General features: G+C 39.2%; 1 protein-coding gene across 2 annotated transcripts in view; it reads left to right on the top strand.

Annotated features, from left to right (window-relative positions):
• Positions 1 to 15,570, top strand: part of ath (ATP-dependent RNA helicase DHX33) — a 95,710-nt gene that overhangs the window by 26,288 nt on the left and 53,852 nt on the right. For both annotated transcript variants that reach the window (XM_068228505.1, XM_068228506.1), the window contains exons 2-5: positions 1,790 to 1,922; positions 3,768 to 3,933; positions 4,165 to 4,298; positions 11,826 to 12,010. In XM_068228505.1, the coding sequence (XP_068084606.1) occupies positions 1,790 to 1,922; positions 3,768 to 3,933; positions 4,165 to 4,298; positions 11,826 to 12,010 (618 nt within the window). The remainder of the gene's footprint in view (positions 1 to 1,789; positions 1,923 to 3,767; positions 3,934 to 4,164; positions 4,299 to 11,825; positions 12,011 to 15,570) is intronic.

Genomic DNA, 15,570 nt, shown 5'->3' with positions numbered 1-15,570 from the left:
TTACAAGATGTTGGCATTTACTTTAAAACATTATCAAAAACCTTATAATGACTGAGGATGCCTGACAGTAGGAGGCGAAACATGTCTCATCTGAATAATGTTTTAAAGTAAATGCCAACATCTTGTAATGTATTGAATAGGTGGAAATAAACAAAAAATATTATCCTATATACAGTTTAAGTCAAGGCATTATCCGCAAGGAATTTCTACCTGAGGGAATGACATTGAATGCTGCATGGTACATTGAAAGTTTGACCCGTTTCATGAAACGTCTACGCAGGGTACGACCCCAGTATGAACAGCAAGATTCATGGTTTTTCGTCCATGATAATGCTCGCCCACACACAGCCAATATCGTCAAACAGTTAATGGCATAAAAAGGGGGTGGTGCAACTTGAACATACCCCATACTCGCCAGATCTCAATCCTCCAGACTTCTTCCTAATCCCACGACTCAAACTCGCTTTGAAAGGAAAGAGATTTGACTATATTCCTGACATCCAGCGAAATGTGATGAGGCTTTTGAACACCATCCCAAAGGAAGCCTTCTTGCAAAGTTTCCAGGACATGTATCGCCGATCTCAGCAGTGCATAATTATGGGAGCGGACTATTTCGAAGGACAGTAAGGTCACTGTCTTGCAATGTTCATATATGTTGATAGTACAGGACTATTCACCGAACTTTGTCACAGGTTGTAAGTGTAGAAAAGAGTAAAACTCTTGTTATGACTAGAGGGGAGAAAGAAGGGAAAGGTTAGATTAGACTTGCAGACAAGCCCCTGGAAGTAGTGGAGACGTTCAAATACCTGGGGAGTGAATTAATGGAGAATGCTCGACTGGATGCTGAAATTAGTAAGAGGATTCAAGCTGGAAGATGTTTCTATCATAGTGTAAGAAACATGTTATGGGACAAAGATGTGCCAGTGGAAGCGAAGAAAAACTATGTACAAGATGTATTATGTATTCATAACAAGTTAGGGAGCAGAAACTTGGACAGTGACAAAGAAGGATGAGAGTCAAATACAGGCAGCTGAAATGAAGTTCTTGAGGAGTATGATACAGAGGAGTAGAAGAGATAAAATAAGGAGTGAGAAAATCCGGGAAGAAATTGGAGTGGAAAATATGAATGATAGAATAGAGAAGGGCCAACTAAGATGGTTTGGGCACATAAAGCAAATGAGTGATGAGAGAATGTCCAAAAAAAAAAAAGTGATGGAAATGCAAATGCAAGGAAGGAGAGGGTGTGGACGACCACAATTATGATGGAAGGACATAATCCAATGCAGTATTATAGAAAGAAACCAGGACTGGGACACAGTGTTGGAGGAGGAGTGCTGGAAAGACCTAAGAAAGTGGAGAGGAACCATATTTGCCCCTACCTGGCTACAGCTAGATAAAAGGAAATGATGATGATGATGATAAATACAGGGAGATCATTTAAACTAAGCAGCAGCCACACCCCGTTTTTCCTTCTGACAGCCGTCTGCTGAGTTTAATAAATGGAGGTGCGCACTTCTGTCCTGGCTTTGAATGCAAGGCTAGTGTTTAAGTGAGTGCCTATTGGAAAACATGTTTGTGAGTTGTCTGTTGTTCTGTTTTGTGTATTCAGTCACAAAGTGTATTATGGCTGTCCAAACATGATTTCTAAAAGTTCCAGGTCTCACAACAATTCATGCTCTTTATAATAAATGTCAGTAATTAATATGTTTATGTATTGAATAGCACCTGTGCTATTAATATTATTATGTTTCTTTCTCTGGATTACATCTTTTGCTATTTATTTCTGTAGGCTACTGGCTGAAATTCAGAAGAATCGTACCTTGATAATAATAGGAGAAACTGGCAGTGGTAAAACAACACAGATTCCACAGTTCATTCATGAACTAAGAATAGAGAGTAATGGAATGATTGGTATTACTCAGGTAAGTCAAAAATGTTAGTCATGATTGCTGTTTAATTTTACCGGCCCTCCTTTGGCTCAGGAGGTTGAACGTGGGCTTTCCTTGCCACTACAACCCTGATTCAGATCTTAGTGACATGTATGAAATTTGTGGTGAACAAGGGAAAGGTGGAACAGTTATTATCAAGAATCTTGATTTTGTCCTGTTAATTTCATAATCATTTTTCATTTTCCAGAAATGTGCAACAAGCCTTTCCAATGAGCATGTTTCTATTTCTTGGCACTAGATAGGGCTTCGGCAAGTGACTCAGGTCAAATAGTTGTAGATTATATTGTACTATTGCAGTTTTCACCTATGAGATTTGCTAATAATGGATCTCAGTCTGTTCATATTATTCATAGCCCAAGACAGTCCATAGTTTCTTCTCAGTCAGTCAGTCACCACTGATCTGCATTTAGGGCTTCGCCCAGGTGGCAGATTTCATATCAGTTGTTTACCTAGTCTTTTCTTAAATTATTTCCCTTGGTAAATTATTCCAATACCGAATTCCTCTTCCTGTAAAGAAATATTTGCCTTCTTGGATAGTAATTTTATTTTCATATGATGGTCATTCCTACTTTTAAAAACTCCATTTAAGCTTATTTGTCTACTAATGTCATCCCGTGCCATCTCTCCACTGACAGCTTGGAACATACTGTTTAGTCGAGTAGAGAGGACAAAGCAAAGCTGAAATGTAGTGAGGAAAATGTTTGATGTGTTGTAAAAACTGAAATCACTGCCTGGACTCTATCATCATTTATAATGGAGAATGAGTGATTGATAGTTAGGAGCTACCTAGCCAAGGTAGTAAAGGCGTAGACCTACTCAGTTCACCTGGTAGAACATGTGTTCATTTCCCCGTCAGGAATTGAAAAGTTTAGAAACAAATCTTCCACTTCTGGAAAGGAACGTGGCCCTGGGTTTCACTCGGCCTACATCCGAAATGAGTGCTGAATTAATTCCTGGGGGCAAAGGTGGCCGAGCATAGAGCCGACCTCTCTATCCCACTTTGTGTTGAGGTTACAGATAGTGTTTAACTTCCTCTCCTCCAAGCACCTTTATGGTCTATATGGAGATGATATCGATAAATGGTAGACTCTTAGTCATCTTATTCATGAACTTAGGATCATAACATTGCAGCAACAAATATCATGTGCTTAGATGTTGAAGCAAATACTAGAGAATAAAAAAAAATGGAGATTGTTTCCAAAGCAACTTAACTCCAAGATTGTCCATTTAACTCAAAACATCTTTTAAATTAGTAGTAAAATAAAATCCAGTTCTTACTACCATATTCCAGGACATCTCAGCCAAGGAACTGGATAGAAATGAGAGTGAGAGGCTTGGGTTTAGTCGTTGGGTGCTAAACAGTACTCTGAAATATAAAGCTTTACATAGTGAAGAATTTACCTCTCTGTAAATACCAAATCTTCAGGGTATGTAAAATATGAATGCTAGTCCACCAAGCAATTTGGCCACTTGGTACAGGTCATGTAGCTGCAAGCTGTCATACAGGAGATGGTGGGTTTGAGCCTTACAGTTGGTAGCCCTGAAAATGATTTTCTGTGGTTTCCCATTTTGTTATCAGGTAAATTCTGTGTGTGTATTTTAATTTCAGTCATGTCTACTACCATCAGAGTATTTGCCCTTTTTTTTTTTTTTTTTTTCAGTTGTTGCTCTCTAGGTTAGTTTTAAACATCCAGTCTCTCTCATTGAACCTCTTAAGAACAATTACTGGCAGGCCCAACTTTGATAAATATACATTATACTAATTGTTTTGGTGATATTCTGTAATGATGTAAACCTTCTTTTATTTTTATGTAATAGCCTCGTCGAGTTGCGGCCATCACTCTATCTTCGAGAGTTGCCAAAGAGATGAGCACTAAACTAGGGGAAGAAGTGGGATATGCTGTCCGTTTTGAAGATGTCACTTCACCACAGACAAAGCTGAAGTACATGACGGATGGAATGTTGTTGCGTGAAGCTATGCTTGGTAAGAAAGCATTGTGTTTTAAAAGGAAAGTCTTAGGATTCAAGTTACCAAACAGTGTATATGGGACTTTGGTAGTGTAAAGTCACCACCTGTGGTTCGGATTCCACGTAAAACTGAAGCTCTTGTGGTTATGATCACAGTATTTACAGTCATGTGAAAAATACAATCTTGCTTTGCTTGCAAATTACCAAACTGTTATTTTAAATCAGACCATTAATTTTTACTTTGCAGATGATATGCTTCTGATGTACAATGTTATAATTCTGGATGAGGCGCATGAAAGGACTGTACATACTGATGTATTATTTGGAATTGTTAAACAAGCCCAGCTGGAACGAAGACGAAGACAACTTATGCCTCTGAAGGTAATGTAGTAAACAAAGTAACAGATTAAAGTTTTGTACTTTAGATTTAGAACACTGCTGTTGTACAGGACTTTCCTCATCAACAGGAGAGCAAACAACTGTCAGGATGACCAGGGATGTAAATAAACTTCAAAATTATCAATGAAATTGCCATTTCCATATGTACTGGAAATATGCAACTCACTGTTAAAATGAAAGGCTTGAATCTTGAATCTCATTGCTGCTGATGCAACTAAGTTATAAAACTAGAAAGTTTCTAATTTTTGTTGTCTCTTAAGAGTTTTTTCTCTAAAAGTATCATTAAAATAATTACTCAAGTGAACCACAGTGGGCAAATAATGTGCACTCTACTGTTGTGCTGACAGTAGTAGCTCAGATCCCTGCCAATAAAACTAAGTGACCAAGGTTTACATTGCCGGGCTGAGTGGCTCACACGGTTGAGGCGCTGGCCTTCTGACCCCGACTGGCAGGTTCAATCCTGCCTCAGTCCGCTGGTATTTGAAGGTGCTCAAATACGTCAGCCTCGTGTCTGTAGATTTACTGGCATGTAAACGAACTCCTGCGGGACTAAATTCCAGCACCTCGGCATCTCTGAAAACCATCAAAGAGTAATTCTTTTCTTTCTTTCTTCGTTTCGGCCTGCTGTGGACCACGTTATTTCAACCGTTTGCATCCTTGAGCTTTAATTCTTCCCCAGTACTCACGCATTCTCGTTCTGTGAGCCTCCTTTCTTTCATCAGTCCACTTCTTGCCTGTTTTTAACTTTGGCCTTTCTTGGAACCTCTTGTATCCCTGGAGCTTTTTCTGGAGAGGAGCACGTTTCTGGATGTCTTCGAGTGTGATTCCTATTTCCTGAAGGTCTTTTTCAACTTCGATAAACCAGGGTCCCTTGGTTTTCTTATTAAGAAAGTAGGAAAATATCCTATTGGTCTGTCTCTGTGTGCTCATGCGTGCCATATGGCCATAAAAATTAATCCTCCTTTTCCGAATCGTGTCCGTTATCCTCTCCATATGCTGGTACAGATCGCTGGTGTGTCGTCTCCTGTACTCACCATTTTCTTTGATTGGTCCAAGAATCTTTCTCAGGATTTTTCTTTCTTTAGCTTCTAGCTTCTCCATCAGACCTCTTCTGTTCATTGCAAGGCATTCTGCTGCGTACAGTGCTTCCGGGCGTACAACCGAACAATAATGCCTAAGCTTGGCGTTGATGGACACTGATCTTTTGTTGTAGACATTCCTAGTCAGCTGATATGCCATCTCCATCTTGTTGATTCTGTACATGATTGCTTCTTTCTCAGAGTTGTTAGGTACTATCCACTCACCTAAGTACTTAAACTTTTCCACCTGCTTGATTTTTCCCTGTTCCACAATGAGCTCTCTGGGAGCTGGCTTGATGTTGGTTATAAACTCTGTTTTTTGGAAAGAGATTTGAAGGCCAGCTTTTGCTGCTTGGATTCTCAGTTGGTTAATTTGTTTTTCAGCAGTATCTAGGGAATCAGAAAAGATCGCTAGGTCATCTGCAAAAGCTAGGCAGTCTATGATAAGATCATCTTTCTTATATCCTATTCTAAGGCCATTCTCAACCTCTTCCTTGCACATCTCTTTGCGCCATTCCCGAATGATTTTCTCCAGAACGCAGTTGAAGAGAAGGGGTGATAGTCCATCCCCTTGCCTAACACCAGTCTTGATTTCGAAGACGTGTGAAATTTCTCCCCTGAATTTCACCCTGGACGTAGTGCTGGTTAAGGTCTGTTGAATGATAGCTCTCGTTTTGTTGTCTAAGCCCATTTCCTTCAGAATGCGGAGGAGAGTGTGTCGATCTATGGAGTCATAGGCTTTTTGGAAGTCAACAAAAGTAACTACAAAATTCCTATTCCTGGATTTTAGGTACGACAGGACGGACTTAAGGTTCATGATCTGCTCTGCACAAGATCGTCCTTTTCTAAAGCCTCCTTGGTATTCACCCAACTGTGAATCAAGTTGCTCTTCTGCCCGAGTTTGAAGGGCTTTGGAAAGAATTTTGTATGTTACTGAGAGAAGGGAGATGCCGCGGTAGTTGTTTACATCTGTTTTCTCACCTTTCTTATGTAGGGGATGAATCAGGGCTGCTCTCCAATCATTTGGGATCCTTTCTGTTTCCCAGATCTCGCGAATGATCTCAGTTAGTTTATCGATCGCCTTTTCACTTGCAGACTTCCAGAGTTCAGCAATTATCGCATCTTCTCCAGGTGCTTTGTTGTTCTTTAATGATGTAATTATCTGTTTGATTTCCTCTTTTGTGGGGGGAGAAGAGTCTGGGTTGGGATGTCTGGATTCTTCAAAGGTGAATTCTGATTCTGGTTCTTCGCAGTTAAGAAGAGATTCAAAATATTTAGCCAAGATTTGGCAGTTATCCTTGTCGTTGTAGGCAACCTTTCCATTGTGATCTCGGAAATGTAGACTTGGTGGGGTGTACTTCGTGAGGTTGCGTTTGAAGGTTCTATAGAAATCCCTAGTATTATTCTTATTAAAGTCCTGCTCGATCTGTGTCAGTTGGATTTTGTCAAATGCGCGCTTTACTTGGCGGATCACTTTCGCTGCATATTTCCTAGCCTTCAGAAAGTCTTCATATCTTTCTGGATTCTTCAGGGAATTCCATCTTTGCCAAGCGATTTGTCTTTGTGTTATGGCTTCATCACATTCTTGAGTCCACCACGGATGCTTCTTTGGTTTCTTTAGCAATACTGTCTCCTCAGCCGTTTCAACAATGGCATTTTTCAGTTGTTCCCAATTTTCTGTGTTCAAAGACTGAAGTTTCTGGGTGAATTCTTCGCTAGTTTTCAGCTTTTCTGTATCAAATTTGCTAGTTTTCTTTATCTTAACTCTCTTGGTGTTTCTTGGATGAAGCTTAATTTTGATCTTGGATAGATAGTGGTCTGAGTCAAGGTTAGCACTTCTCAGGACTTTAACATTTTGGATCTCTTGTGTTGCTTTTCGTGCAATGGCAACATGATCTATTTGAAATTCTCCCAAGTGAGGATTTGGTGATATCCATGTCTTTTGTTTTCTCGGTAGATGTTTGAAGGCTGTTGACTTAAGAACAAGATTGAATGCCTTACAAAGCTCTATAAGCCTTTCCCCATTTCGGTTGGTTCGTTTGTGGGCTGGATAGTCTCCAACGATGTTTTGGAATTTTCTTTCTTTGCCAATCTGGGCATTGAAGTCTCCAAGCAAAATGATTGTGTGTTTGTCAGGAATTTTTGATATAACATCTTCTAGGTCCTCCCAGAATTTGTCTGTTCCTTCTGGGTCTTTCTTGTTTGCCTGGTTGATTGGCGCATGTACGTTCACAAGCGTGTGTACGTTGTTCATACTCCGAAAGCTAAGCATCGAGACCCTGCTGTTAGGAGAGCTGAAGTCAGTGACTGAATCAATAATTTTCCTGCTGACAATAAATCCTGTACCAAGGTGTGGAACAGTTTTCATCACACGTTTGCCAGTTTTCCCTTTGAAGATTCTATAACCTTGTGATTCAAACGCATGTTCATCAGTAAACCTTGACTCTTGAATTGCTGTAATTAGGATTTCATGATGGGAGAGGACATCCGTAAGATGTTTGAGTTTACCAACTTTCAAGAGGGAGTTGGCATTGAAGGTAGCAAAAAAATTTCGGTGTTTGTGGCTGATTTTGTTCCTAGGAGTCTCCGATACCTCCTTGCATGTAGGTGCAGGCTCCCCAGAATCCGAAGGCCTGCTTACGTCACTCAAGGCGACGGTGGATTGGTTACCACCTGGGGTACAATTTCCTGTTGAATTTTCCTCCATGCTTTGCAGTTGAAAACTTGTAGTTTGGGGTCGGTGTAGTTTTACATCGACCAAGTTACTTCCAAGGTTGTAAGCCTTGGAGAGAGCCTGGTGTTCGACTCGGGATGGCATTTCCTCCATACCCCATGCTTCGGTTCTCCCGCCGGTACTCGGGTGGCTGATTGCAGTGGTTTCCCACTGGGCGATGGGGGCGCCACGTCCCTACGCCAATCAAAGAGTAATTATTATTATTATTATTATTATTATTATTATTATTATTGTTGTTGTTGTTGTTGTTGTTGTTGTTATTATTATTATTATTATTATTATTATTATTATTATTATTATTATTATTATTATTATTATTATTATTATTATTGGTTTACATTGCTCAATTGGGAGAGCATCGGACAGACAATCCAAAGATTGTGGGTTCATTTCCCACAGGTTTCAAATTGGCCATATTTGTTCTATACAGTAAAACCTCGTTTATCCGGACTAACTGGAACCAAAGGCAATCTGAACAATCAAAAATCCAGATAATCTGGGTTATGTGGGGTAATAAGCAAAACAAAATCTGTAAATAAGGAGACTTACCATTTATTATGATAAAAAGCTATGTTACATACATACATACATACATATATACATACATTCATTATCATTATAGACTGTTATGCCTTTCAGCGTTCAGTCTGCAAGCCTCTGAGAATTTACTAAACGTCGCCACAATCCTCGATTTGCAACTAGTGTTGTGGCCTCATTTAGTTCTATACCTCTTATCTTTAAATCGTTAAAAACCGAGTCTAACTATCGTCGTCTTGGTCTCCCTCTACTTCTCCTACCCTCCATAAGAGAGTCCATTATTCTCCTAGGTAGCCTATCCTCCTCCATTCGCCTCACATGACCCCACCACTGAAGCCGGTTTATGCGTACAGCTTCATCCATCGAGTTCATTCCTAAATTAGCCTTTATCTCCTCATTCCGAGTACCCTCCTGCCATTGTTCCCACCTGTTTGTACCAACAATCATTCTTGCTACTTTCATGTCTGTTTCTTCTAACTTATGAATAAGATATCCTGAGTCCACCCAGCTTTCGCACCCGTAAAGCAAAGTCGGTCTGAAAACAGACTGATGTAAAGATAGTTTCGTCTGGGAGCTGACTTCCTTCTTACAGAATACTGCTGATCGCAACTGCGAGCTCACTGCATTAGCTTTACTACACTTTGATTTAATCTCACTTACTATATTACCATCCTGGGAGAACACACAACCTAAATACTTGAAATTATCGACCTGTTCTAGCTTTGTATCACAAATCTGACATTCAATTCTGTTGAATTTCTTACCTTCTGACATCAATTTAGTCTTCGAGAGGCTAATTTTCATACCATACTCATTGCACCTATTTTCAAGTTCCAAGATATTAGACTGCAGGCTTTCGGCACAGTCTGCCATTAAGACCAAGTTGTCAGCATAGGCCAAACTGCTTACTACATTTCCACCTAACTGAATCCCTCCCTGCCATTTTATACCTTTCAGCAGATCCATGTAAAATACGAACAGCAAAGGTAAAAGATTACAGCCTTGTCTAATTCCTGTAAGTACCCTGAACCAAGAACTCATTCTACCCTCAATTCTCACTGAAGCCCAATTGTCAACATAAATGCCTTTGATTGATATTAATAAACTACCTTTAATTCCATAGTCCCCCAGTATGGCGAACATCTTTTCCCTCGGTACCCTGTCATATGCTTTCTCTAGATCTACGAAACATAAACACAACTGCCTATTCCTCTCGTAGCATTTTTCAATTACCTGGCGCATACTGAAAATCTGATCCTGACAGCCTCTCTGTGGTCTGAAACCGCACTGGTTTTCATCCAACTTCCTCTCAACGACTGATCGCACCCTCCCTTCCAAGATGCCAGTGAATACTTTGCCTGGTATACTAATCAATGAGATACCTCGATAGTTGTTGCAATCCTTCCTGTTCCCTTGCTTATAGATAGGTGCAGTTACTGCTTTTGTCCAATCTGAAGGTACCTTACCAACACTCCACGCTAATTTTACTACTATGAAGCCATTTCATCCCTGCCTTCCCACTATACTTCACCATTTCTGGTCTAATTTTATCTATTCCTGCTGCCTTATGACAATGGAGTTTATTTACTATCCTTTCCACTTCCTCAAGCATAATTTCACCAACATCATTTTCCTCCTCCCCATGAGCTTGGCTGTTTGCAGCACCACCATGATGATTTCCTTTTACATTGAGAAGATGTTCAAAATATTCCCTCCACCTCTCCAGTGATTCCCTGGGATCTATTATGAGTTCACCTGAATTACTCAAAACACTGTTCATTTCCTTTTTCCCTCCCTTCCTAAGATTCTTTATTACTGTCCAGAAAGGTTTCCCTGCTGCTTGACCTAGCCTTTCCAGGTTATTACCAAAATCTTCCCATGACTTCTTTTTGGATTCAACAACTATTTGTTTCGCTCTGTTTCTTTCATCTACGTACCAATCCCTGTCTGCCTCGGCCCTTGTTTGGAGCCATTTCTGATAAGCCTTCTTTTTACGTTTACAGGCTGCTCTCACTTCATCATTCCACCAAGATGTTCGCCTTTTCCCATCTTTACACACAGTTGTTCCTAGGCATTACCTTGCTGCTTCTACTACAGCATCCCTGTATGCCACCCATTCACTTTCTATATCCTGAACCTGCTTACTGTCTGTCTACTGTTCGAAACTTCTCACTAATCATATCCATGTACTTCTGTCTAATTTCCTCGTCCTGGAGTTCTACCCTTATTCGTTTGCAGACAGATTTCACTTTCTCTACCCTAGGCCTAGAGATACTTAGTTCACTACAGATCAGATAGTGGTCTGTATCATCGAAAAATCCACGAAAAACTCGTACATTCCTAACAGATTTCCTGAATTCAAAGTCTGTTAAGATATAGTTTATTATGGATCTGGTACCCCTAGCCTCCTATGTGTAGCGGTGAATAGCCTTATGCTTGAAGAATGTATTCGTAACAGCTAAACCCATACTAGCACAGAAGTCCAGCAAACGCTTCCCATTCCCATTAGCTTCCATATCTTCCCCCATTTACCAATCACCCTTTCGTATCCTTCAGTTCTGTTCCCAACTCTCGCATTGAAATCGCCCATTAGCACTATTCTATCCTTGCTGTTGATCCTGACCACGATGTCACTCAATGCTTCATAAAACTTGTCAACTTCATCCTCATCTGCACCCTCACATGGTGAATACACGGACACAATTCTTGTCCTAATTCCTCCCACTGACAAATCTACCCACATCATTCGCTCATTTACGTGCCTAACAGAAACTATGTTGCGTGCAATGGTATTCCTGATAAAGAGCCCTACCCCAGACTCTGCCCTTCCCTTTCTAACACCCGTCAAGTACACTTTATAATCTCCCATCTCTTCCTCATTATCTCCCCTTACCCGAATATCACTTACTCCTAACACATCCAGATGCATCCTCTTTGCTGACTCAGCCAGTTCTACCTTCTTTCTTCCATAAGCCCCATTAATATTGATAGCTCCCCATCAAATTCCATTTTGTTTGCCAAGTTGTTTCCAAGGAGTCCCTCGCCTGTCAAATGGGAGTGGGACTCCATTACTCCCATAGGTCCGAGGTTTGCTTAAAACTTGTTTAGATAATTTGATTACCTTGTGCATTTTTAATTATGAACTTTTATTTCTTCCAGATTGTTGTAATGTCTGCCACCATGGATGTAGATCACTTCAGCAACTATTTTGGCAGTGCTCCAGTGCTTTACCTTGAAGGGAGGCAGTATCCAGTCCAGGTGTTATATACCAAATATCCACAAGAAGATTATGCCTTCAGTTGCTTAGTGACTATCTTCCAGATTCATCGGGAAGCTCCACCCAAGTATGAATTACTATACAATATGGTTTTAAATAAAGTATATTGGAATTATTCGTGTTCATAGTAGGTTTATTGTACTCATATAAGAGTAAATAGATTGTATTTTGTTCAGGAAAAAACACACAGAATTGTGTCAAGTAAAGGAAAGATGGAAAGAATAGATAAGAGTTTCAAAGTACAGTAAAACCTCGTTAAGATGTTTCTGCATGGAGCAAGGGAAAAGAATGTGTTGAGCGAGAAAACTTACTACTGAATACACGAATGAAAACTATTCAACAGAGGTATGGAAACGCTAGTCACTTTCTGACAAATTTTAATTGTCTTCATTAGTAAATAACTAGGCTATTGCAAGACGCTAGTCAGCTTCACAAGATTATGTTCCAAAACCAGATAATAGGTAATCACACACAAAATATTCATTACACTTCACTGTACCATAAACATAAAGTAAATTTCTAACTCCTGAATAGGATGCGAAATACAGTACTAAGCGGTAACAGCAAAAATTTGCGACGTGATAAGTGAGGTATTTTTATATAGATTTAATACAGTGAGAATCAGGACTTCGAATTTACGACGCGTTAAGCGGTAAAACATGTTAATGAGGAACGTACTAATGAGCTATCACTGTATAAATATTTGTTCATAGATTGTGTGGCATAAACACAGTTTTAAGCTTCATGTGATCATTTCAACGATATGCTGTTTTTTCCTGGAGGAAATAAAATCACACTAATATAATAATTACTATGATACAAATTGTTGCCCTGTAGAAATAGTACCTTTCTTCTTTCGATAGTTGTTACATCGGTCATTTAGGATTGGATCGTTACACAGTGAAAGATTGGTTTTCGACAACTTGCAAGTGCTGGATAGAATTGCATAAACATCAGGGGCATTGACTTTTAGTCTTTCAGACAACTGAATGTAGGAGAAACTTTAACATGTTATTTAAATATTGAGTATCCAAATGTAACATGCACTTGAAACTTTTTTTGTTTTTAGTCATCAGTCCGTAGACTGGTTTGATACAGTTATCCATGCCACCGTATCCTGTGCTAATCTTTTCATTTCTATATAACTGCTGCATCCTACATCTGCTCTAATCTGCTTGCCATATTCATACTCTGGTCTACCCCTTCTGTTCTTACCACCTACACTTTCTTGAAAAACCAGCTGCACAAGTCCTGGGTGTCTTAAGATGTGTCCTATCATTCGATCTCTTCTTCTGGTTATATTTAGCCAGATAGATCTTCTCTCATCAGTTCGATTCAGTATCTCTTCATTCGCGATGAGATCTATCCATCTCACTTTCAGCATTCTTCTGCAACACCACATTTCGAAAGCTTCTATTCTCTTTCTTTGTGAACTTTTTTGAACTTATTTATATAAAACTGCAACCTTTCCACACTCCTTTCTGGATAGCTGCTTCTTTTTCAAAGCCCTTGATTCTTATAACCACAGACTGATTTTTTTATACAGGTTGTAGATAATTCTTCGTTCTCGGCATCTGATCCCGATCACCTTCAGAATCTCAAATAGCTTGGTCCAATCAACATCATCAAATGCCTTTTCTAGATCTACGAACGCCATGTATGTGGGCTTGTCCTTCTTAATTCGAGCCTCTAAGATCAGACGTAAAGTCAGGATTGCTTCACGTATTCCTACATTTCTTCTGAAGCCAAACTGATCTTCTCCCAACTCAGTTTCAACTAGTCTTTCCATTCTTCTCTAAATAATACGTGTTAAAATTGAAACTAATGGTGCGGTAGTTTTCACACTTGTCAGCACCGACTTTCTTAGGAATAGGTATAATAACATTTTTACAATTTACGAACTTCATCATTTAGATCCGTATTGATACAGTTTAAATTAAGAACTCTGAAGATGAAAAGAAAATATATTGTGTAACTTCTTATCATGTTTTCAGCATTTTGGATTTTAAAATATTCTGGTCATGTTTCTTTATGCCTACCCTCAAATCTTATACCATCATCATCATCATCATCAATGTCCCACTCCAGTCGCCCAGGTGTGGTTAACAAGCCTCCTCAACTCCTTTCTGTCCTTCCACTTTTTCTGCTCCATTACTTCTGCCACATCCAATCCAGCTTCTCTAATGTCCTTCCAGATCTGATCCATCCACCTTCTTCTCGGTCTTCCAACTGGTCTCTTTCCCTTAACTTCTCTTTGCAATTCCCCTCTTGTTACCCGTTTCTTTCCCATTCTTTTTACATGTCCGAATCTTATAATAGAATATAAATTCCAGTTCTTTATACTGAGGAAATTTTGTTAGCTGATCTCAGAGTGTTTTGTATTGTAAATTCTTTTATGTTTCTCAGAACATTAATATATCAGGGGGACTTTAGAATGCTTACAGTATAAATTGTAAGAAAAAAATTCCAGTTGTATGTTGAGTGTTTTATAACTGTTCCTAAGGGTTGATCTGTAAATTTATTTTTTTTCATTATCCCCCTTCAGAATATATCTCAGAACTATAATTCACTGATGGAAAGTTGTATCTTTAAGAATTTTTAGTACCGTAATTTATTTAATATATTTTTTAATACAAAATGAGTGTGCTTTTTTTTTATTGAATGTCCTGTTATCCATTTTACCTAATATGCATTCCTTGAGATTATGTATTATTGCATTTACTCGCAAATTATCCATTCCCTTATTTCGTCTAGAGCAGCCCAGCCTTTTAACTTTGGATAAAGGCACTTCATTTTATTTTCTCAATGCACTCCTCACACGTTTTGATTGTCCGGTGGATGAGATCATTGTTCCACCCAGTATTATGAAAAATGCCTTTAAGTTTGAAGTATTCAATTATGATTAATGAAGTTAGCCTAAAAGTACAATCATGCTCATTCACATTCCCACAGTAAATTTTAATGTGACACTTTTAATTTTGCAGTAGCCCTATGAAAGTATTTTAAACTTTGGGAGTGTTACTTTTATTAGAATTACATTTCATTATCTTTCATCTTTCTATGAATGGTTTTCTGTGGTTTCCCATTTTCACTTCCAGGCAAATTCCAGGACAGTTCTAATTTATTTATTTATTTTGCGTATGGCCCGTACAATCAAGTTGAGTACAGAAATAAATTATATACATATTTACATACAAGAAAACAATGAACAAGGGAAGACTCCTTATAACTGAATGTCAAGATCATTGATCCACTGTATTGCTTCTGGAGTTGCCATCAGAAAATCCACTTTGCTGCCTGTGTATGCCCGTGTTTCACACACTCTGACAATATGGTGTATGGTTTGTCGTGCAGCTCCGCAGTCACACGCGGGTGTTGGCAACTTGTTCCATTTAAACAACATGTCTCTGCATCTGCCATGGCCTGTTCTTATTCTGTTCAGAGCAGACCATGTTTTCCGTGGTAGCTGGAATCCATTTGGAAGTTTGGCATTTGAGAACATACTGTGCAGGTGGATCTCCGTTGTTGCTTCCCACCGTCTTTTCCACTCTGTAGTTGGGTTGTAGCCTCTAGCAACCATGTCTAAGGCGTTACGTAAAGTTGGATGGCATGAACGTAATCTGTTTT

This window comes from Anabrus simplex, chromosome 7 (genome assembly GCF_040414725.1).
Source record: "Anabrus simplex isolate iqAnaSimp1 chromosome 7, ASM4041472v1, whole genome shotgun sequence".
Taxonomy (NCBI): domain Eukaryota; kingdom Metazoa; phylum Arthropoda; class Insecta; order Orthoptera; family Tettigoniidae; genus Anabrus; species Anabrus simplex.
The sequence above is the reverse complement of the archived record's forward strand: the minus strand, read 5'-3'. Positions and strand labels throughout refer to the sequence as shown.